The 23,737-nt window shown below is 41.3% G+C and overlaps 8 protein-coding genes across 8 annotated transcripts; 6 read left to right on the top strand and 2 right to left on the bottom strand.

The window, feature by feature from the left end:
* Window positions 1–190: 190 nt before the first annotated feature.
* B0J16DRAFT_61687 (uncharacterized protein) lies at window positions 191–1,979 on the top strand. The gene is made up of 3 exons (XM_046134175.1): window positions 191–880; window positions 932–1,197; window positions 1,248–1,979. The coding sequence occupies exons 1-3, from the start codon at window positions 520–522 to the stop codon at window positions 1,722–1,724; spliced, it is 1,104 nt and encodes a 367-aa protein (XP_045986426.1). The 5' UTR covers window positions 191–519; the 3' UTR covers window positions 1,725–1,979.
* A 254-nt stretch (window positions 1,980–2,233) lies between these two features.
* B0J16DRAFT_353794 (uncharacterized protein) lies at window positions 2,234–3,536 on the bottom strand (the record flags this gene model as incomplete). The annotated part of the gene is made up of 4 exons (XM_046129335.1): window positions 2,234–2,951; window positions 3,005–3,177; window positions 3,233–3,339; window positions 3,410–3,536. The coding sequence occupies 4 exons, from the start codon at window positions 3,534–3,536 to the stop codon at window positions 2,234–2,236; spliced, it is 1,125 nt and encodes a 374-aa protein (XP_045986425.1).
* A 1,272-nt stretch (window positions 3,537–4,808) lies between these two features.
* B0J16DRAFT_333232 (inheritance of peroxisomes protein 1-domain-containing protein) lies at window positions 4,809–7,861 on the top strand (the record flags this gene model as incomplete). Its single annotated transcript, XM_046126798.1, has 3 exons — window positions 4,809–5,010; window positions 5,076–5,457; window positions 5,511–7,861. Coding segments are annotated over exons 2-3 (2,216 nt in total), but the record flags the coding sequence as incomplete, so codon positions are not given.
* Window positions 7,862–8,242: 381 nt separating this feature from the next.
* B0J16DRAFT_61659 (uncharacterized protein) lies at window positions 8,243–9,992 on the top strand. The gene is made up of 4 exons (XM_046134174.1): window positions 8,243–8,377; window positions 8,433–8,532; window positions 8,596–8,742; window positions 8,789–9,992. Exons 1-4 carry the CDS (start codon window positions 8,359–8,361, stop codon window positions 9,534–9,536), a joined length of 1,014 nt encoding a protein of 337 aa, XP_045986423.1. The 5' UTR covers window positions 8,243–8,358; the 3' UTR covers window positions 9,537–9,992.
* A 1,521-nt stretch (window positions 9,993–11,513) lies between these two features.
* B0J16DRAFT_61642 (uncharacterized protein) lies at window positions 11,514–13,330 on the top strand. Its single transcript, XM_046134173.1, has 2 exons — window positions 11,514–13,017; window positions 13,084–13,330. The coding sequence occupies exon 1, from the start codon at window positions 11,722–11,724 to the stop codon at window positions 12,952–12,954; it is 1,233 nt and encodes a 410-aa protein (XP_045986422.1). The 5' UTR covers window positions 11,514–11,721; the 3' UTR covers window positions 12,955–13,017; window positions 13,084–13,330.
* A 787-nt stretch (window positions 13,331–14,117) lies between these two features.
* Window positions 14,118–16,017, top strand: B0J16DRAFT_61632 (uncharacterized protein). Its single transcript, XM_046134171.1, has 4 exons — window positions 14,118–14,515; window positions 14,590–14,934; window positions 15,003–15,395; window positions 15,453–16,017. The coding sequence occupies exons 1-4, from the start codon at window positions 14,273–14,275 to the stop codon at window positions 15,747–15,749; spliced, it is 1,278 nt and encodes a 425-aa protein (XP_045986421.1). The 5' UTR covers window positions 14,118–14,272; the 3' UTR covers window positions 15,750–16,017.
* Window position 16,018: 1 nt separating this feature from the next.
* Window positions 16,019–16,873, top strand: B0J16DRAFT_61633 (Isochorismatase-like protein). The gene is made up of 2 exons (XM_046134172.1): window positions 16,019–16,370; window positions 16,419–16,873. Exons 1-2 carry the CDS (start codon window positions 16,088–16,090, stop codon window positions 16,721–16,723), a joined length of 588 nt encoding a protein of 195 aa, XP_045986420.1. The 5' UTR covers window positions 16,019–16,087; the 3' UTR covers window positions 16,724–16,873.
* Window positions 16,791–17,972, bottom strand: B0J16DRAFT_61622 (uncharacterized protein). The gene has a single exon (XM_046134170.1). It carries the CDS (start codon window positions 17,941–17,943, stop codon window positions 17,023–17,025), a length of 921 nt encoding a protein of 306 aa, XP_045986419.1. The 5' UTR covers window positions 17,944–17,972; the 3' UTR covers window positions 16,791–17,022.
* Between the last annotated feature and the right edge of the window lie 5,765 nt (window positions 17,973–23,737).

The following is a 23,737-nucleotide window of genomic DNA, read 5'->3' as shown; positions in this document are numbered from 1 at the left end:
AAAACAACAATGGGTGTTGCGAAAGTTCAAGATGAAGCTTGATTGCTGAACTGCTACTGGAAGTAGGTGCAATTGAGCGCGTGTGTTTGCGCGCGATGCTGCTTTCCTAAAGCGGTTAGAGGACCGTTCTTGAAAGCGGGTGTTAATATCTCCACTGGTTAGGTACTACCTACCAAGACTCACATGAGATGAGATGCTGTGGCCAGCTTATCATTGATTCACCTGTGTTGCGCATCGTCTTTATATAAACACCTCTTGTTCGGCCAAAGCGGTCAATTAGACAATTAACTTCTGTTGGCTGATCGCCGAGAATCCATTGAGACTTTTGGCTTTTGGGTTTTTGGTTTACGCCTGGCGTCTGTTGTTGCCTTCTTAGAGCTTCTTCCCAATTCCTCGCCTTCCAACGGCAGCTTGCCATCAACATCCATTCACGATTCCTTTCTAGACTTAAAGCCCAAACCTTATCAACCCGACGCCTAAACAGCAAACCCTTGAACGTTATAGAAAAAAAAAGCCGCCATGCGTGCTCGTTATAAAGGCCCGGCCGGTACTGGCATTCTTGAACTACCGGACGATGCTACTGTTCAAGCCATCTTTGATGAAATCAAGACCAAGACTGGATTTGCCAAATTTGGCGTCAAATACGGTCCGCCCATGGCAATGAAATCTCTTGATGCCTCCCAAAATGACCAGATTGCTCGATCTCTTGGTCTTCATGGCGAAACACTTACCATTGTTCCTGACGAGTCATTATCTACCTCCGTCGAGAGCCCCCAAACTGCGACTGTCCAACATCAGGCTACGGCTTCCAAGGCTGTGAAGAAGAACGAAAGTCCAGAAGACGTTAATGTCCCTTGGCCGGAACGAGAGGGTGCTCTTTGTAAGTAGAAGGATATTGGGGCTTGGTTGTGTATAAGCTAACACTGGAGAGTGTTAAGAGTGATGCCCAGCGACAATAGCTGTCTGTTCACTGCATTTGGAGGCGCATTAAAAGACCAGCTTCCTGCACAAACCTTGAGAAGAATGATGGCAGACTATATTCGCCAACACCCAGAAGAATATTCGGAAGCTGTTCTTGGTAGCCCGCCCAGTCAATATTGCCGCAGTATCCAGGATCCTGACAGATGGGGTGGTGGTATCGAGCTCAGCATACTGTCTTCTATTTTTGATATACAGATATGTACATTTGATGTCCAGGTCGGTCGATGTCATTCTTTGGCTTTGCTCTGTCACTAATAGCCAATCAGACGCAGAGCAAGATCGATTTCGGAGAAGAAAAGCGCGATCGCTGCATTCTCTTGTACTCTGGAATTCATTATGACCGGGTCGCCTTCAGCTACTGTGACCCTCCTTACAATTCCCCCTCCTTACCCCCCGAGCTTGATCGAGCCGTCTGGCCTACCCATGACGATGAAGTTCTCAAGAAGAGCGAAGAACTTGTCAAGAAGCTGAACAAGGCTCATTACTATACTGACACAGATGGTTTGATCCTGAGATGCGATGTACCAGGGTGTGATTGGATCGGCAGTGGCCAGCGCGAGGGACAGAAGCACGCAGAGGCTACGGGTCACGTGGACCTGAGTGAAATCCAAGATGAAGGCGACAATGTTCTGCGCAGGTGTGATGTGTTTGGTTGCGACTTTATCGGACAGGGAGACAGAGCTATCAGGCAACATCGTGCCGACACCGCCCACCAGAGCTTCTCCGTCATTCATGACGCGTGACTGGCACAAAGTGCGTCAGTTCGACCCTCGATGCCTTGGGTATATATATTGGGACACTGGGAAGCATCTTTAACACCTTTGTATAACGAGATTTACAAACACACACGGGACCTCATATATGAGCATTAGCATGAATGACAAAGGTGGTTGTGTGGAAACCCCATTTATATTGTATCGCAGAACTATGCATTCGTGAAGTCATAACCGATGGCTCAGAAGTGTTTAGGTAAAGAAGCCAAGAGGTAGTGATCTTCAAGTCATTCTGCAAAGAGTTGGGACTAAGACTTCTCGGTGAATCTTGAAATTCGGAATCTGATCATTCCAGGTGCGACATGATTGGACAGCATGATGAAATATGCCTCAGCCTTCTTCGGGGGCTCCTTGTAACAGAGGCATAACCAATCGTGATTGCTGAGCCGTATTCGGGTATGCTTTGTCTTAGCAAAGTCATGCGACTATTTACGCCCGGTTGTGACCCGTAGGTATGAGGGAGCTGGAGACTAGCTCAACTATCTCATCTTCTTCAACTCTTCATTATGAACCGAGTCGATATTAGCCAGAGACAGGTTCAGGAATTCGTGCTTGTTAGACCAATTCTGTTGTCCTTCGGCAAACTCCTTCATTTGCTGAGGAGGTGGTGGCGGGTCGGTAATCTTGGTGATCAGATACGCCGTTGATGCTTCAGCAATGCCATAGACAAGCACACCAACAAGAGGAATCTTGACTAGAACATAGAAGCCTAGACCGAAGCCGAACAAAACTCCTTCTCGGCTGCGGAACCAGTTTCGCTTCTGCTCCTTGGTAAAGTGTACTCGGGCAAAGTAAGGCTCCAACAGTTCTCGCATCAAAGTCCTGGAAGAGAAATAGCTCTGAAGGAAGACAACAAGGTACTTGCGGGGGAGGAAAATGCCTGTACCGAATATCGCGGAAGCAGGTCCTAAGCCCACTGCATTGTTGAAGGTGTAGAAACTTGCAGCGGGCAAAACAAAGCGGCCAACGTATGGAGTGTACGAGAGGGCAAAAACAGCAAGGGAGATACCACCCTTTCGAAGGAAGCGGTAAAGGAACATTGAGACGGCTTGAGCGGTGCTCTCAGAATGTGTGCTTCCGTCTGATGGCCGGTACATCTTGAGATTGGGATAGTACATATCGCGAAGCTCAGAGACTTTTTCGCCTTTGTGCTTTTGAACATAGGTCATATCCACCCACTGCAATGACTGCATGAACCTATGAGAAACTGGTTAGATGTAGTCAAGGGACATATCTGAGGATCGACTAACAAGTTATCAAGAGTCGGCACCACATAGCGCATGAGGGTCATGAGGAAGAAGGGCACTTGAAGGACATATTCTGCAACAAAGTCAAGGCCTTCTAAGAGAGTATCATCCCATGTTGCCGCCTCGAGATCCGTAAAGAATGAGATGAACCATAGCAGCACTTTAATTCCAACGATCTGTTTGGTTTTATTAGTTTTGTTGTGAGCTTGTACCATTCGTTAGGGGACTTGCCGGCACAGAGATGATGAGTCTAATGGCGAGGCCAGCTACAACGGCAATGGCAGCTTGGCGATAGTGATCGGTGGTAAAGAGTGCTGGGTTTTGGAGCGCCCGGTGAGCTAGATGAGATGTTAGTTAAGGGTGCTTTCTGGTGATCATCGACTGAGGAAGACTCAGACTCGGACTCACCTCCTACCAGGGTCAATTGAGCTCCACGGATTACCGTGTTGGGGTCAAAGTGTGAAACATCAAGTTTCTCTTCGAGCTTTTCCTTCAATCTTTCCTTATCGATACTTAATTTGTCGCTCGACGACATATTGGGAAGACGAGGTAGCGAGTGGCTGACGGAGCTACGAGAAACAAAGCTTGGGCTGTTTTGAAGCTTGAATGGATGAATCGTACGAGACGCGGAAATTTGATAAACAAAACCAAGGGAGCCTCCAAAGTTGTTGAGGATGCAGGCGTCTCAGGTTGTGGTTGAGATTTGGATCTAGTAGTGATATTCAGGAACTCGGGAGGTCCTGACGTGGAACGTCGAAAGACAGCTTGGAATGATGATGTGGATTGAGTGAGACTGTAAGGTGACGTAAGTATCATGGCTTGGGCAAGCTTGCTCCAGATTGGCAGTAGCTCTGCATGAGGATCCAGAAAAAATCGGGAATTATCTCGCAGATACAGGCACCGAGGTAGTAGCTACCTACTATGGTACCTCTATCTAAATTTTCCTCATAGTTTGTATTGATATCTAGGTAGGCAGGTAGTGCTGGTCTTACTTCCCTGTAATCGTATCCATTGGCTTTTAGGTTAGTGGGTTAGTACTATATTTAAGATTGAAGTGAAGCATCTCGGTTACTGAACGAACCAGGTCCCGAGTAAGGTGGTTTGAGCAACCACCTAGTCTATCTGTCAGATAGAATCACATGTAAGAGAACCAGGTATGGAATAGGGCTTCTGTGATTCTGACAGAACTTACTGTGCCAGAACCACAATCTTCTGAGACTGTGAGGCATGACAAAGAATGAGTATCGTTAAAGAGAGGACCCTGTTAGCAGGGCCAAGACAGATGCTTTTCTTATTGACACAGTCAATAGCTGAGGAGTCTCGCTATTGGCTTCGCTGTTAGATTGCATCGCCCACTAATTCCTCAATCTGCCACTAGACAGTTAGCTAGGGTAGCACAACTGCACTGAAGTGGCGCTCGCAGTTCCGTATGCAAGGGCCGAGTGTAAGGAACATAGATGAATATAGAAACGTCTTCAGCTGTCTATGGGGATTAAAATCGTGAGACGGAGAGATATACAGTTGATAGTCGAATGACGAGCCCGGTGCTGGCAAGCTCTCATCGTACGAGGAGCTCATATCTGTAACCTTGGGCGCTTGTGAAACTTGACTTAACTTGACTTGATGGGAACTCTTGCTGCACAAAATATCTCCATCCATGTCCATGTCCTTGTCTCTCAACCTTCTAACCGTATCAGGGATTCAAGGGGCGGGATGGCGGGATCAGCGGACCTTGGAATGGACGTCAATATGGATGACTAAGGCAAAAGGCCCCTCTAAAGAAGTCATGCCCCCTGCAAATGACCCAGCCGTCACCTCAACGAGCGAGTACTTCTATAGTCAATTCGAGGGAGCGAAAAGAAACGAGTGGGTTTTGTACCAGCCACCTTCTCGTTCGATTCTACATACACATACTATTCACTCACATATTGAGGACTCCCTGTCCGTTACTGTTAACCCCCTCCCGAGTGCGCGTTGCCTTCCTTAAACCTATCATTTCTCCCTTGATAGTCAGTCACTGGGAATCCACGACAACTCTTCACGGTCCGGCGCAATTAACCCAACATCAACTTAGCGCAGATATGAACACCCTTTCGTCTTTCTCTCGCCGAAATGCTTAAGCTGCGGACTGGCTGAAGGAAACGAAAAATCCCGTTTGCGCTACCAGAAAGACGACTATCGCGAAATACAATACATTATGGATAACACGATGGATGATCTCCCGCCGCACCGGGCCCCTAGACGAGGGTCAACCTCCCCAATGCCACGCCGAGATTCTGTGAGCTCAGATATACCCGAACAAGACCTCGTCGAAACGCTCTACAGTCATCCAAATGTCAAGATTATATCATTTACAGCTACTGGGAGAGCCTTTGCGAGAAGTCCTGCCCCAAGCAATGTTGACCCACCCGGCACTCTATCATGGTCCTCGCAGTTGGAAAGGACTATTGCCGTTGGTAAGTACTTGGTCTTGGATCGCTTCGTGGCCATTGCTAAGAATCCTGACCAGGGCCGTTTCGCATCTACCGAGCCCCGCGATCCGTAGCCTTCTTGAGCTGCGGTTCTGCTCTACAGCCTATCTTACGAAAAAGCCAATGTTGGTGCATAGATGAAGTAAACAGCAAATTCATTCTACAGATCCGTCGACCGAATTATTGGAGGATTGAAGTTCCCGTCGACGACCCCGAAGACCAACAACGAGCTGAAGAACTGAGAGAAGTGCTCAATAATGTTCTCCAATTCGAAAAGACCGAGTGCCCCTTCAAGCGCACATTTACAGTCGATCTACCAGAGCAAGTTCCCGTTACCATCCTACCCTGGACACCTCGCGCTCAACCCACGATACCTGACGATCTCGCCTCGGTATCGTCTGCTGGTTCTCGGAGATCGTCATTCGTTGGGAGAACTACTACGCCTACGCCTTCAAATGATAGACGAACTGATAGGCGTCCCATGGACATCCCCCCGAGCCCGCATATTGGTAGGCCTGCGCGGGCAGCATCCTGCGTGGTACCCTCAAACATATCTTTGTATGAGGAGTACGGAATGCATCTTGATCCTCTGCAGCCGATGGGTGGAAACACGGGCGAATCTCACTCAAGGCCATTGGACATGGTGCCGGAACGTTCAGGTGAACACAATTCATACTCCTTTTTATCCGGCCTCCCTGAGTCCTACAGCTCTCCATCATGCGTTAGCGACGTAGGGATACTTGATGATACGTCATCGTTACTCTCAACTAGCCCTACCCAAAGCGATCTGTCAGTCTATCAGTTGCATGAAGGTTCCGGCAACCGGGGAGGTCGTATGAAAGCCAGGCTTCGACGACGGACCGCAGGATTTACGACAACAAGATCGGCTACAATGCCCCCACACTTGATGCCAACAATAGACAGATCTGCACCTGCAGCTCCTACACCACGAGCCTCTACACCGCGGGCCTCTACACCACGCGCCCCAGTCGTGAGAAGTGCTTCAGAAACATCAAGAAGAACCCCAACTCGTGCTCCTGTCACTCCCAAGCCGGTCACCCCCAAGCCGGTCACCCCCAAGTCGACCGGAAAGAATACTAAGGGAGAATCGCGCAATTCGCAGTCCGCTCAGTCAAGTGGACTCGTACAGCAGCCGCGACTGCAACGGCGAGATAGCGAGGAATCTTTCCACAGTGTGGAGTCGTGGCATTCAACCGGTGCTGTCGTGCATCATGCACCCCCTATTTCACAAACGAAGTCTGCCAACCAGGCGAAGAAGGAACCCAAAGAGAAAGACACTCTTTCCGTTGAAAGATGGCAGAGGCAAACATCCCGAAGTAGAGGCAGCTCTCCAATGCCATGTGCCTGGGAATCTGATCCCGATTCTGACAATAGCGAGACGTCTCAGAAAGGCGCGAAGCCGGCAATGGAAGACACAGCCGCTGCTGAACCCAAAGCAGCTCTATCGACAGCAACACCACCACCACAACGACCATTTGCTCCTCGCCATAGAGCAACGACGAGCAGCCTTTCGGTGCGACGACGGGCGCTATCTCCTCTACCTCCCGCCGCGGATCTTTTCACTCCAGCTTCAACCATGGATCGACAACCCTATAGAAGTAAACTGGAGACTGTCAAGAGCTTACCGATGGCCATCATTGCTAAAACCTGCGAAATGATCATGGGGCCCCCCAGCTCTCTTCTTCGGCTTATCCTCAGGGTCGCAGCCAAAATTGCTTCGGGACAGTGGCGAGGCCTTGTATATGGATATGGTGAAGATGGCGAAGAAATACCGGTGCAATGGGACTACTCGGGAAGCGAGTTCAGCGACTGGAGCGATGATGAGAACCACCAACAGAATCACCGCAGTGGTCAAGGAAAGCGACACAGTAGACATCGCAGTAAAACCAACAATACGAGCAAGGGAACGACAGGACAGAATGAACTGAACAGGCGGCCTTCATCATCGGATGACAGCCGAAGCTGGGGGGTTGACTAATCATAGATAACAAACGCGGTATGCAGACAATGGAACAGGACTTATGGGGAATGGGGACGAGAACGTTTAATGACTGCACGGAGGTACTTGACGGCATGACAGGGTTGCAGAGACGGAGTAAGACGTTTTGGTTGGGCGTTTGGAACAGAGCCAACGTAGGGTTCAATATATGGATGGAGTTCTACATCTTTTCTGAGGATTTGTCTATTTGGGCTCAGGAGTCCCTATGAGCGAGTTATTACGACATTACTCTGGTTTTTAATTGTATATTAGGCTTCTTTCTCAATATGTTACTCTTCCCTCACATCACAATTCTTCTTATTGCACACACTTCCAGATCGAACTTGACGTGAAAGGCGCCTGGTATTTCACTGCCTAGGCTTACTAGGTAAGGTAGCCCGAGACATATGCACCAAGTATGCGAGAGATACGAAAACTAGTCTACATGGACAGGCAGTGGGCGGAAGCCGACAATGCGATGGATACGGGGAAAACGAGAGGAACGCGCCAAGTATTTACTCGCGCATCGCAAGTACCTGAACGGCCATAGACAAGCGAAAGATACTTGTGGTAGACCTACAAGGGTACTTGTGAGCGATCAGCATGATCCACCAGCTGAAGAACCGTATTCCTCGCATCGGCTGCCCATTGGCTGAATCCACTATCACAAGGCTCAAACTAACAATTGGTTCAAGAGTCAACGAGATGAGAGGTAGGTATTGGGAAGTGATCTAGGAGATCCTGTTAATTATTATAGACTATGGATGCTATATAAGGGCTATTGGTACTCTTTTGGGAGAGAAACCTACAAGTTATCCCACACAGTTCTCAAGAAGAGCAAAACTCGACGATTTACACACAACCGAATAATACCTTGGGTCACTAATATGTCGAATGGTGAATATGGTATGGCGGAATACTTGATATATTCATTGAGTCGAAAATCTGACAATGACGATAGTTGATGGCAGCTACTGGTTCTATGCTCCTAATAAGGGCGCGGCCATTTTCTTCTGCATCGCATTCTTTCTGACAGGGTGTTTCCATATATGGCAGTGCATGTAAGTTGTTACTGGGATATGTTTAGAAAACATGTAGTGATGCGATGTTAACATTCATGGCAGTTGTTACAAGTGCTGGAAGCTAACACCCCTGTTCCAATTCTGCTCTCTGCTATTCACAGCCGGCTTCGCACTGAGAGTGTATGGAGCATTTCACTATGACAATCTCTACATCTTTATTGCAAGTGTTTGTATCACTTATGCTGCGCCGTAAGTTACATCTTGACGCTGCGATATGTGTATTGACCATCGTCAGTCCGCTCCTTGAACTGCAAAACTACCGCATCCTTGGTCGGATCTTGTACTACGTTCCGTACCACTCCCCTATACACCCTGGCAGGGTTCTGACAACGTTTGGATTCATATCTGCTATCGTTGAGGCCCTCAATGGCTGGGGGGCGTCGTACTCGGCAAATCAGTCGTTGACTGATAGCGAGATTGAGGCGGGCCACGCTCTCATCAAGACGTCTTTGCTGCTGCAAATTATTGTGGCGGTTCTGTTTATTACCTTGGCTGTCACATTCCATCGTCGATGTGCCGCCAACGGTATCGACAATGAGCGACTTACAAGCTCGTTATGGACGCTCTACGTCAGCATGGTACTGATCCTTTCACGAACCATCTACCGCATCGTCGAATACTTCAGCGTCGCAGAGCTTCGATACGGAAAAGACTTTGACCCGGCGACCATAAATCCCGTTGTCAGGTACGAGTGGTACTTTTACGTGTTCGAAGCAGCTGTCATGCTCATCAACCTCGTCATGTTCAACATCCGCCATCCACGACGATATCTGCCAAGAAATAACAAGATTTACCTCTCTCCTGATGGGACCACGGAGATTGAGGGGCCTGGGTATAAGGATCCAAGGAAGCTTTGGCAGACACTCGTTGATCCTTTCGATATTAGGGGGCTGATCAATGGACGTGGGCGGCAGAACGAGGAATTTTGGCAAATAAGAGATGGCCAGGGGACACAGCCGAGTAAGGTATCGGAAACAGTGTAATCAGGGGACGGAAAGAGTTATGAGAGATGCTGATGGACTCGTGTTGATGCTCAGTAACCGCTTTAAGCCGGGGATGCTTCATCATGTCGCCCAGCTGCACTCTCACTACATCGACTCTTGACAGAATTCTTGTCACTAAAACAAAGCCGTTGGTTAAAATCAGATGGATTGATGATTTGACACCATTCGGGAGGCTGAGGAGCTGCTGACTTCGGAGAATGCCAGGTTAGGAAAGGCTATGCACAGAATTGAAACTGTTCGTTGACGCAAAGCGGCCGACATGATGGACCAAGTCTGATTCAGAGATTGATAGTGAAGAGTAGCGGTGTCAGTATGTCACTGTTGCATAGAGAGAAAGTGTCAAGGAATCTAATGCCGGTGCAAATTACAGGATGCACCCATGGCTCCCTGTAACTTATAGGATAACCCAAAACTGGCCTTTGATGCGGTCGGGCGAATCAGAGGAAGAGGCATTGCTCAGAAAGAATGACAATAAGTCCGGCCGGTGTTTTTAGTCGAGACAATTCCATGCTCCTTATCCACGAAGGATCATTATCCCGTCAGCTGGAGCACAACACAGCCATTTTCACCCAGGCAGTGTGAAACTTGATAAAATGAGTTGAAGAATATGACCAGAAAAATCTTCAGCGAGGCATATATGCTCTGAACAGTGATAAGTATGGCTCTTGAATAACTTGTCACAGTAATGAATGTCTATTTGTGCGGTCAGTCCTGGTTTGCAGGAATGTCGGAGCTTCTAGAATGGATCGGATGGATTGGGAACCTTGCAGTGTTACTGTGTTAGTTAGTGAGTAGTCTGGGTCATTCCCATGCGTTAATGCGATAAATCAAGTGAGTGAATGAGAGGCGATTTATCTGTTATCCTATGTTTTTCTTCTTCTTCGTAGAAGGTTAGCTACTGTACAGTAGTCGAAAGATGAGCCAAAAATAAACATAAACATGCGGTACTGGATCAAGCGAGACGGACACATTCAGGAAATGTCTTCGCCTTCGCCACGCCTAGGTTGCGGTCACTGACTTTTTGAAGTTTGCAAGCCCCAATCACTTTATAGCGTCTCGCCAGGATCCCTTGCTTGTACAGTACATAATCTGGGGCAAATGGAGAGGGGGATCTGACCAATCATCTGAGTGTAACGGTTCCATTGACAGTCAACCTCAGCTGAGTTGGATAAAGCCGCTTATTCAGATCACGAGCTGTTTATGCTGTACGAGACTCTGTTGCTTCAAATCAACTATCACTTACCTTAGTAGTATTCATCATGTGTACGGTACCTTGGAGCTTCACTTAATTACCTAGATGCAAAATATCCGTGCTAAATGCATGGAATAGCTGTTGTTGATTGCGATTGTTTCAACAAAAACGCCAAGCAAAAGCAACAAACAGATCACCACCATCCCTGTCCCCTGGCCTGGATGGCTTGTCCTGCCCTGTAAGAGGACCTTAGCTTCCTCCATAAGCTCCGTGTGCAGGCCGTCAAAGCCTCCCTCTCCACTATCGGCCCCGTATGTATCAAGACGGCGCCGATAGACAGGCTCAGTCACTACCCGAAACAACTTGAATGAGTCGCTCTCTCACCTTCCTTCCACCCATAGGCTACCCCCCGTCCTTCCTTCCAGATCAGATCAGGTGGCAAGGAAGGAGAACTTTGAAATGGACTGGCCTTCCAGCTGAGACTGCAGAGCTGAACCCATCCTTCTTTTGGCATTCTCTTCTTTTTCGACACATGATTAATTACCTACCTAGGTAGTTAGTTAATTACAAGGCTCAACTCCGCCTCCCCAAGCTCGTCCCTTCCCTTGCTCTCGGCGCGACTAACTTATACCCTACCCTACCCTACCTTACCTCAGATTAAAGGGCTTCAGACTTGGCTAGGAGCGGAGAATAACTCTAAGCCTCTCATCCAACTGGAATACATCAGCTATATTGGATGCATCTCATGTCTCTTTAAGACTTTGTTCTTCCATGCTCTCTTTCCTCTCTTCTCCACTTCAGTAATTCACCCATTGAAGACTGTACTACCAACCGCTCCTTTATATCCAGCTGGGTCAATAGTCGGCCGAAACCCCAACTTCAACAAAAGACAGCCATTCCTCGCTTCCGCCTCACATTTGATCTATTACCAAGCTTGCCTCGACCACGACTCTTCCCCAATCCGTCGCCATCATGGGAGACCGACCGGCCATCTATGTCCACCTAGAAATGGGCTTATCGCTGCCCAGGATCATGTCCAAAGACCGACACATCACTTACATCTCCAAGAGCATGCGCGACCGAGCCAACCAGTTTCCCCGGCAATTACCTCCTCCAAACACCAACTACCTCACTGCTCCCCAGCAGGTTCCAACTCAGACTCAACCGGCTCAAGACCAATTACAGCATCAGTTCGCTTACCATGCCAACAACCTCTCTCCCGATGTTCATAGCGGAGAGCACTTATCAGCAGGAGTAGCTCACGGCCAGATGTATCAGCCATATCGCCCCCAGCAAGCACAACACCATATCAGAGAGTACTACGCTCCTGCCGTAACAGCACAGCAACAACAAGGCTCACTACAACCGGAGGAGATTCGAAGGAGCTCAAGGTCGACAAGCCGAGGTTCCCACGAGCGCGGCAAATCTGCACCCCCTCCGTTAAATAGTAGTCCTTGGGATATAAGCCCGTCCAACGCTTCAGAGGGTGAGCCCCAACTTTGGAAAGCTCTTCCTGCAACCCCTAACCAGTTTCGACTCGGCGAAGGCGATATGCCATGGGACTCATGGACCTTTCCCATGGGCTTCAACGACAACAACGATGAAGAGAGCCACGGCGAAGGGAGCGAAGGCCGCACACGTTCGCGTGAGGCTAGTCTTCGAGCAACATGGGGTCCTGAATTTCCCGGCGAATCGTCACGTCCTGCTCAGATGGCACAAGTAGACGACCGGGCAAGGGGAAAAGCCAAGGATATGCAGTCTCTGGCCTCAGCTTTAATGACGGTCGACAATGGCTTCGAAGATCAGTGGTGGTATCAGGGCCCTCGATTAGTCAACATTTACGGAAATGTCATGGTGCCAACAGCGGTACCAAAGTCCAGCTTCCACCCCGACCACCAGCAAAGCTCTGTGGGATGGGCGGTATCGCACGAGGAAGCGCAGCGCCAAAAAGACCAGAACGAGCAATACCAACTACAACAGAAGCGTCAAGAGCAGCAGCGGCGACGGCAACGACATCTATCACTTCAAGAACAGCAGCTTGCCTCGTTTGTGCCATCCAGCGCGTCTTTCCAACCTGTTTCTCCCCACTCGGGCACAGGAACCGGGGATATCGTGTCGCCTATGAGTGACTACTCCAGCCCGTTGTCAAGCTATGGTGGCTTGCGACGCTCTTTAACCACACGGTCTGACGAACTTCACCTATAAAAGGTACGGGCGTCACCTTTTATCGAGTTTGGGAAATGAGTTTCGAACCTGCTTCTGCAGAGGGTATGTGAATCTCGTCGAATACCATGGCTGAACGTATCAAAGCGTGTTAACCATGAGTTTATCCAGACTAAATATCACAAGTCCCCACGGCTGAGCCAAAGATCGGCCAAAGCCCCAATCATATTAGGCGAATTGACAAGGGATGAATGGTCATGGCATGATGACTTCTACATAAAACGCCGGTGATCAACAACATTTCAGCATCACAATTGTTTCAGACTTGTTACAAAGCCTTGGTTTTCTCATTCGGGAGGCAGAAATGCTATGTTTAATGGAGTGACATAAAACGAACTTCTGCCACTAAGCAGAGTTTGACAGTTTATAATGACCATTTTTGGGGATTACGTGCGGGAATGAGGCGTTCACTAGGGTTAGGATATTTAGATACCTCTTGATTAATCGAAGGAAAGCTTCCTATGGAGAGCAGTGTCATACGTAAATAATTTCTGTTTCAAAGGGTGAAAAAACGTTTGTGGCCCAGGAATCTCCAAGTTTTACGTACATATTAAGCCGGCCGAAGCCGCTAACAGCATGATATAAACACTGACTTTGGACACGAAGTGGGACTGATAAGTAAATAAATATTGGATACATTTGAGAGATGAAGGGAAAAGTTTATTGACTAGGTAGATGTAAGAAGAAATAGTGCTAATTCACTTGCTCTCATTTGGTCATGGTGAACGGCCATGTTGGTGTGCGATGTCATCATACCTTAATGCTCGTCAAGGTGAAGAAGCTCTTTACCGGGTCTTTCGGGAGTAGCCTTCCTGGTTCTTCCCGTCCATCCTGCAATTAACGTGACTTGGAGAGTTGCCACGGGAGAAGCCGGATGCCATTGGCTGCTCGGCTAAGGTGTCGGCCATCAGGTAATCCGGTGGACGGTTGGAAGCCAATCAGCGAGTACTGTTTGCTTTACACTGCCGGACATGTACCTCCTGGGTCTCCCGCAGCCACGCTACACCGTTTTCGGCCCATCGGTGTACCGTACCTGGCCAGATATTGGCACCAGGTCGTGCTAGGTAACTGGCTTTTTTTGGTACCCCCAACCCCAAAAGCTTGCCGAGTTACTTGTTTGTGAGTGGAACATCGCGAATCATTGTCCGAGCTCTGGCACTTCGTGTGTGTTTCCTTTTTTCCCTCCTGACCTACCTAAACTAAACTCCACCTCTATTCGAGTTCAACACCAACCCGCGATCGTCGTCTTTCCCGCCGTTTCTCCCTCTCGCCAGTCTCCTCACATCACAATCTTGCAAAAATGCTGTCAAGAAGTATAGCTACCGCGAGCCGCATGGTGCCCGCTCGGGTCTTGCGGCCCCGTGCGCATCCTCTTGTCATGCTTCCCTCGATGATGCAGACCGTTCGCACCTACGCCGATTCCGTCATCAAGGTCCCCCAGATGGCCGAGTCCATCTCTGAGGGTACTCTCAAGCAGTTCTCCAAGAGCATTGGCGATTACGTTGCGCAGGATGAGGAGATTGCTACCATTGAGACCGACAAGGTATGCATGCCGTCATAGCAAACTCGAATTGTCTGTCACATTGGAGAATATCCTTATTGACATGTAAATATTAGATCGATGTTGCTGTCAACGCTACAGAGTCTGGTACCATCAAGGAGTTCCTTGTCGCCGAGGAGGATACCGTTACTGTTGGCCAAGATCTCGTCCGTATCGAACTCGGTGGTGAACCATCTGGTGACAAGAAGGAGGCCCCCAAGGAGGAGCCCAAGAAATCCGAATCCGAGTCGAAACCTGAATCAAAACCTGAGCCCAAACAAGAGTCTGCTCCCGAGCCCAAGAAGGAATCTGCACCTGCTCCCAGCAAGCCTGAGCCTCCCAAACAGCCCGAGAAGAAGGAGTCCAAGTCTGGATCTTCCGCCTCAAGCGGCCTTTCCATGGGTAACCGCGAGGAGCGTCGTGTAAGTTGCTCCTATAGCACAGGGGACTTTCCTGGCATGCTATCCAATGATATTAATTGTCTGTTTAGGTCAAGATGAACCGCATGCGCCTCCGAATTGCCGAGCGTCTCAAGCAATCCCAGAACACTGCTGCTTCCCTGACCACCTTCAACGAGGTCGACATGTCCAACATCATGGAGTTCCGCAAGCTCTACAAGGAGGACGTTCTCAAGAAGACCGGTGTCAAGCTTGGATTCATGAGCGCCTTCTCCCGAGCCTGTGTTCTTGCCATGCGCGATCTGCCTGCCGTCAACGCCTCCATCGAGGGACCCAACGGCGGTGATACCATCGTCTACCGCGACTACGTTGATATCAGCGTCGCTGTCGCTACTGAGAAGGGCCTCGTGACTCCCGTTGTCCGCAATGTTGAGTCTATGGACATGGTCGGTATTGAGCAATCGATTGCCGACATGGGCAAGAAGGTATTAAACTCTTTTTTGAACAAAACTACGTGCCCGTGGCTAACACCAAGATTCTAGGCTCGCGACAACAAGCTGACCATTGAGGACATGGCTGGCGGTACTTTCACCATCAGCAACGGTGGAGTCTTCGGCTCCCTTATGGGCACCCCCATTATCAACCTTCCCCAGAGCGCCGTTCTCGGCCTCCACGCCATTAAGGAGCGCCCTGTCGCTGTTAACGGCAAGATCGAGATCCGACCCATGATGTACCTTGCTCTCACCTACGATCACCGTCTGCTGGACGGCCGGGAGGCTGTGCAATTCCTTGTCAAGGTGAAGGAGTACATCGAGGATCCCAGGAGAATGCTCCTGTAAGAGACATTATTCAATGTCAAAGTATTTAATACCCTACCTATAGCATATAGTCAATAGTTTCATTGTAGCAATGCGGGGCGCGTTGTCTATCATGCATTGTATACTACATCAATTCAAGAGTTGGACATGAGGCTTTTGTCTATGGCTCTCAAAAGTCAAGTTCCTTATAGTGATATAATGCATGGCCCTTGAGTCTCGTAGATGATACTCTGCTGCGGGACATCTTGTTTGGGTTAGTCCCTCAAAGCACATGCTTTCTTTTCACTTATGACTCAGAGGACAGTCGCTTATAAGGGGAAACCTCAGCTTTGGCATGGAGGTTGCAACACCACGGAACAATGGCGGCTCCAACAAGCGCACTTTTTGTCGTTGACATCCAGAACGACCTCGCGTCTGACTCCAATACACGTATTACGCACGCTGAACGTGTTTGCCACGCCGGGGCCGACATACTGCGTGCCGTACGAGGGCTACCAGCCGACCTAAAACCTATCATCGTTTTTGTACAGCATGAGGAAGCACCCGAAAAGGGGCCACTTGTCAGGGGCACACAGCAGTGGGAGTTGGTTTTTAAGAATAATCCTAAAAACACAAGAGAACTCCTTGTTTCCAAAAACCAGCGTGAGACCTGCCTCCTCTCTTCCACGGACATCTGTTGATTTGAGATAGGAGATACGTTCAAGTCAAACCCAGGTTTAGGGGCACTGCTAAAGTCTGAGGGCATCCAACATGTCGTTGTCTTCGGCATACAAAGTGAATGCTGCGTACTAGAAACGAGCAAGGGCGCTCTGGAGGCGGGGTTTCGCATCACGCTTCTACATGGCGCTCACTCGACTTATGATACTGCTAACAGGACCGCACTCGAGATCGAGGGTGACGTTGAGAATGAGCTGAGAGCGTTAGGTGCTTCCGTTGTACCATGGGAGACTGCGATCGTCAAGTGGAACGAGACCGGGGACTTAGGAGCGGCATAAAGAGAGGCTTAGCAGAAGCTGCCTGTTGGTCCAAGTTGCTATATAGTACGCCTGGGGAGCCAGAGCACAGAATACATATTACCAACGAATATGTTGTAGCCTCTGAGCTGCTCCAGTGTCATCATAAAGGGTAATGAACGTATTAGCTAGGTATTGTGACAACCACCCGCCCAATTCAACTCGACGATCGCCAGTTTCCCAATCTCTAGTATTCTGCCGTGGATTTCCGCGTCTCCCATAACGTTTACTTGATACCGCAAAATGCAGACCAAGCCTCGACCTTGGCGTATAGTCAAGATCTAGGTACACTTACTGGCCCCATCAAGCATGGCAGTCGAGGAGTAGAAGCTTGCTTGTTCATGCTGCCAAATTCTCAAGGCGGTAATCAGAGCCATGAGCCGCCATCGTTCATTCGGGGCGTCTGGCGTCTGAACATCCAGGAAGTGCAGCTTAAACGGCTTGGAGAGGCTCAGCAGGCGCTTGAAGGATGTTACTGCAACAGGCTCGTTCGCAGTCGCAGTCGCACTCCCTTCAGCTGTGCTAGAAACTGGAACCCGGAAGAGCTTATACTCGTGAGCATAATCCTTATCGCCAATTTCACTTTTTGGTATCATGCGCCACTCAAACTGTTCCCGACGTGGTCCAACATCTGCCATTTTGCCCTTGCCAACGTCATCGGCCGTGTGGTTTGTGAAGACGGAGAATAGAAATGCAACAGTTTGTCCATCCGGTAGGACTCTCGCAGACATATTTTCCATCGCAACCGCAGCGTTCTTGGTCATCATAACATTCTCTTGTCCTGGTAAAGGGGAAATATTGATCAAGGTCTTGAACTCGAGAGCTGAGCTACTCGATTTGTCCACTGCCCCTGCTGCTGCCAATGTCTTATCTTTAGCAGATGGTCCATTATGAAGGAGAATAGAATACCGGCCAGGACCAGCGCCTGTGGTCCCTGCATATACAGACGTAGCGAATATCTTATTGTTGGACTCGTTGCCCAGATGGAACGTGCGATACGCGAGCTGGTAGTTCGCGGTTAAGGTTTGTGATATAGGAACATATGAAGAGCTAGCGCATTCTTGTACAAGAGCTTCTGGTGGGGGACCAGAACTAAATGGTCGCGCAGTATTTCCTGCCGCAGACGTAGCTGGCGGCGCGTCTGAATATGGCGGCGGCGGGTCGTCAAGTGGTGTATTACCTCTATTAGTACTGTGTTCCATCTTGTTATAGTTAAAGAGTAAGTGTTAAATTGTAGATGTTGTGTCTTCTTGATTGATTGTTATCTATAGCTAGCTTTCCCTTATTTTAAAAGTAAATCTAAGCTATACCTAATTAGGATTTATCTAGTTAAGTAATATTATAGAAATAACTAATATAGTATATTTTCTAAAAATAAATATTATACTAGATAATAAATTAATTAAAAGACTATGTAAATTTAATTAATACTATTATATTAAAGTTTAAAAAGTTTAAAATAAAGTTATAACCTTTAAGGTAGGTTAAAGTATAAGCTTATTTCTATTAAAGTTACCTATATTAATAAAACTCTAACTATTACTAATAAAGCTTTAACTTATATATATAAAAGGCTACTATATAAGGTATAGTAGCTTAGCTTACTTTCTTTCTTTTATATATATATATTTTTATAAGAATATTAAGTTTAAACTAGTAATATACTAAAGGAAAGTTAATTTAGCTAAATCCTTAGATTAAAAATCTTAGTTAAGCTTCTTAGAAAACTTAATAAGTTAAAGTAATAATAAAAAATATAACTTACTTATTATATTAAATTACCTTACTTATACTTAATATCTTATAATTCTTTAACTTTTATTTTATAAAAGTTAATATAATTAAAATAGTTAATATAAAATAAATAACTTAAGCTAAAATAGCCTTATATTAATCTTAAAAAAATATAATAATAGTTACCTATATATAATAGTTAAATAAAAAGTATAGTTAACTATTAATAAAGAATACCTTATAATAAATAAATTAATTTAAACTTAAAAGAAAAGTATATTATATTCTTTTCTTAGTTAAAATTATTATTAAGAAAATTATTTATTATACTATATATAAAAGTAAGAAAAAAATTAATTATATAATCTTATTAATTAACTAATTACTAACTAATAATAAACTCTATATAATTATACTTATATTTTCCTTTTATTATATTTTAAAGTTTCTTATTTTTTCTAATACTATAGCTAGATTTATTTAAGCTACTATAGCTAGATATTTTAAAATCTTTATCCTTTTAAAGTACTATATACTATATATAGTAAAATTTAATTTACTTATAGATTACTTTTAGCTTATTATACTATACTTTATATTTATTATTTATTAAAATAGCCCTAAGAAAGCTAACCTTTTTTATTAAAAAAGCTAAGAAATTTACTTTTAGCTTTAATAATAAAGCCTTAAGTAACTACTATTTAGCTTAAATACTATAAATAACTCTAAGAATCTCTTTTTCCTTAATTATATTAAAGATATATATAATCTAGTAGCTAATTATAGCTAGTTTAACTTAGACTTTAGCTCTTTAAGATATATTACTATTATAAACCTAGCCTAGGTTCTTAGCTTAATCTTTATACTAAATTAGATCTTTAATTACTTTAACTTTAACTAGGTTATTAACTAGTATATTAAAATTTAGCTTATAAATATTAAGGCTTATCTTATACTTTTTAATTACTAAGCTAGTTAATTATAAGCTATATTAAAGGATTAGTATTTTACTTATAATTTAAGTTAGCTTAGTATATTATATATTAAATATAAAATATATATACTTATATATTATTTATAATTATTATACTTATATTTTTTATTTTTTTTTAAATAAAGAATAATAAAAATAGCTATTATATTAGTTAATTTTTAGCTTTTTATTTCTATAGATATAAGGTTTTACTACTTATATCTTATAGCTATACTTAAACCTATTTATTATATATTTATTAAGAATACTAGAAATTAGTTATCTTACTTTTATTAGATAATAAGATTAATAAGGAACTAATAAATAATAAATAATAATATTATATTCTTTAAGTAATTAAAATAAAATTATTAAAAAAGTTCTATTATTAAACTAAAATAAATTAAAAAGAATAATATAAGTAAAAAGTAAAAATAGTTAATTTTATTTATAATTTCCTTATAAAAAGTTATTAAAAAGAAAGTATTATATAAAATATTTCTTAATAGTAAAGTTTAACTATATAAAGAATACTTTTATCCTTAGTTAAAACTATTATTAAAAATACTATTTATTATATTATATATAAAACTTAAAAAAGAATTAGTTATATAACCTTATTAATTAATAGATTATTAACTAATAATAAATCTAATATAATTATACTTATATTTTTCTTTTATTATATTTTAAAGTTTTTTATTTTTTTTAATACTATAGTTAAATTTATTAAGCTACTATAGCTAGATATTTTAAAACCTTTATCCTTTTAAAGTACTATATATTATATACTATAGAATTTAACTTCCTTATAAATTAATTTTAGCTCTTTATATTATACTTTATACCTATTATCTATTAAAATAGTATTAAAGAAGTTATTTTCTTCTATTAAAAAAGCTAAAAAGTTTACTTTTAGCTTTAATAATAAGGCCTTAAGTAATTACTATTTAGCTTAAATACTATAAATAACTTTAAAACCCTTTTCTTTTTTAATTATATTAGAAATATATAAAACTTAATAGCTAATTATAGTTAATTTAACTTAAACTTTAGCTTTCTAAGGTATATTTCTACTATAAACCTAATATAAGTCTTTAGCTTACTTTTTATACTAAATTAAGTCTTTAATTACCTTAACTTTAATTAGTTTATTAGCTAATATATTAAAATCTAGCTTATAAATATTAAAGCCTATTTTATACTTTATAACTATAAGGCTAATCTATTATAAGCTATATTAAAGGGTTAATATCTTATTTATAATCTAAGTTAGCTTAATATATTATATATTAAGTATAAAATATATATACTTTTATATTATTTATAATTATTATACTTATAATTTTTTGTTTTTTTTAAATAAAAGATAATAAAATAGCTAAAGTATTAGTTAATATTTAGCCTTTTATTTCTATAAATATAAGGTTTTATTATATATCTTATAGCTATACTTAAACCTATTTATTATATATTTATTAATAAAACTAGAAAGTAGTTATTATACTTTTATTAGATAATAAGATTAATAAGGAAACTAGTATATATATATAGAATACTTTTATAAAAATAATATAAATTATTATAGAATTTATTATTCTCTTTAAATTATAAGTTCTAGTTTAAATCTATCTTTAATATTATAATTAATAGTAACCTTTTTTAGTAAAGTTAAATCTTAATAAGTTAGGTATATATATTATATTAGCTACTAAACTTTAATAATAGTAAATATATATTTTATAATAGCTACTAAGCTATATATAAAATAACTTCTTTCTTTTTTTATCTTTAACCTTTAATTAACCTAATATAATAAGTTATTATTTAATATACTAAGAGTTAATTAATTAACCCTAGTTTCCTTTTACTATATATTACTAACTATTATAGCTTACCCTTTAACTATAATACTACTTATATAAAGAGATCTAATATATACCTCTTTATATATTAACCTTAAGGTTAATTTATTATATAAGAAAATTAAATAAGCCCTTTAAAATTATAATAATATTAATAAGCTTAAATAACTATAAGTAAAAGTTAATAACCTTAAAAGGATTTTCTTAACCTAAGATTTTAAAAAGCTATTATAGTAATCTTATTTAATTATATAAAATAACCTTAGTTTAATTAAGCTAGTAATCTTTAGCTATAAGCTTTTCTTAGTTTATAGTAATATACTAAGTAATAATAATCTTATATAAAGTACTAAAAAGGAAATTAAGAGAATAGCTAATAGCTTTATAGAGCTTAAAAAAGAAGCTTATAAAGATATAGTTATATATATAGCTTAGTAATTACTTTCTTAAGATAATTAAGAAATACTAATATAAGCTTTAGCTTAATAGCTTAGAAAATTAAGTTAATAATATAATTAAGGCCTTTAATAGTAAGGTTCTTACTAGTATAAGTATAAAATAGTTATAACTTTTATATATAGTATTTAAGTAAAAAAGGAAATTTTAAAAAGTTAATATTTATAAAAGAAACTAAAAGAAATATATATTTAAAAGTTAAAGTTAATATTATTAAAATACTATATTACTTTATATTAGCTATAGCTATAGTTAAGGCTAAAAAGGCTATATAACTTTAGTCTTATAGCTAGATTAATTAAGACTATAGCTAAGGTAAGCTTAACTTTAACCTTTTACTAATATATAAAAAATAAATATATTTCTTTTCTAAAAACCTTAAATACTTAAAGTTTTTTCCCTTAGAATACTATACTTTAATTTTATTATAGCTTATTTATATTAGTAATTATTATTTTTACTTACTTTTCTAGTTTAATAAACTATATATAATAGTTAGTTTAATACTATAAGTTAATTATCTTAAAGAACTTATCTTTATTTTTATTAAGGTTTTCTTTTATAGTAATCTTTTTAATAAGCTCTTTTAATACTATTAATTTAGTAATTAAAAATAAAATATAGTTTATATTTATATCTTATTAAATTAGCTAAAAAAGCTTATAACTAAAGGTAATTAAATTAATCTTATATATAAGGAAGTTAAAAGTAAAATTAAGAACTAAGTTTAAGGTAATTTATAATATATCTAAGGTTTAGTTTAGTAGTTTTAAAGTTACTTTAATCTTTATAATTTCTAAGTATATACTATTATTATAATAGTAGTTTTTTATAGGTATAATACTATAATACTTAGCTAGGATTTTAATAGTTATAAAATAGGTTAGTAATATAAAGTAATAGGTAAGGGTTAGCTGACTTACTATCTCTTAGTAGACTAAGGTTATTATAAGAGAAAGAAAAGAAAAGAAGGCTACTGCATAAGGTATAGTAGCCTTATATATATATAGGTATATTAGTAATAGTTAGAGTTTAGTAGCTATAGGTAATACTAATTAAATTAAGCCTATAATTTAACCTACCTAAGGGGTTAACTTAAAAGTTAAGGAAGCTAGATTTTTAATTAATAATACTTAGTTATATATATTAGGTAAGGTAGTAGTAAAGGTTAAGGAGAGTATATAACTTATTATATAACCTAGATTAATTAAACTGCTAAAAAGCTAGTTATTATTTTTAACTTTAAGTAACTCTAACTTTAACTTTTACTAATAATATAGTATAAATAATATATAAATATATTCCCTTTTTAAAACCTTATATACTTAAATTTTATATAAGTTACTATATAATATTATACCCCTTCCTTTAATAATATTATTAATAATATTATTAAGTTATATTACTATAGATATAATTAAAAGGTTATATAATTTTATTTAATTAATATACTAGCTAAAGCCTTTAACTTTAGCCTACCTTAACTATAACTTTTAATATATAGAATATATATTTCTTTTAGTTTCTTTTACTAATATTAACTTTCTAAATTTTACCCTTTTACCTAAATACTATATATAAAGGTTATAGTTATTATATACTTATAGTTTTAAACTATAACTAGTATAACTATTCTATAGTTATACTAGTAAAAACCTTACTATTAAAGGCCTTAATTATATTATTAACTTAATCTTTTAAGTTATTAAGCTAAAGCTTATAGTAGTATTTCCTAATTATCTTAAGAAAATAGTTACTAGGCTATATATATAACTAAGCCTTTATAAGTCTTTCTTTTAAGCTTTATAAAGTTACTAGCTTTCTTTTAATTTCCCTTTTAGTACTTTATATAAAATTACTATTACTTAGTATATTACTATAGACTAAGAGAAGCTTATAGCTAAAGACTACTAGCTTAATTAAACTAAGGTTATTTTATATAATAGAATAAAGTTACTATAATAGCTC

This window comes from Fusarium flagelliforme (assembly GCF_020744385.1).
Source record: "Fusarium flagelliforme strain FIESC 12 MPI-CAGE-AA-0113 chromosome Unknown B0J16scaffold_2, whole genome shotgun sequence".
Taxonomy (NCBI): Eukaryota; Fungi; Ascomycota; class Sordariomycetes; order Hypocreales; family Nectriaceae; genus Fusarium; species Fusarium flagelliforme.
Note: the sequence above shows the minus strand (reverse complement) of the source record. Positions and strands in the feature narration are given on the sequence as shown.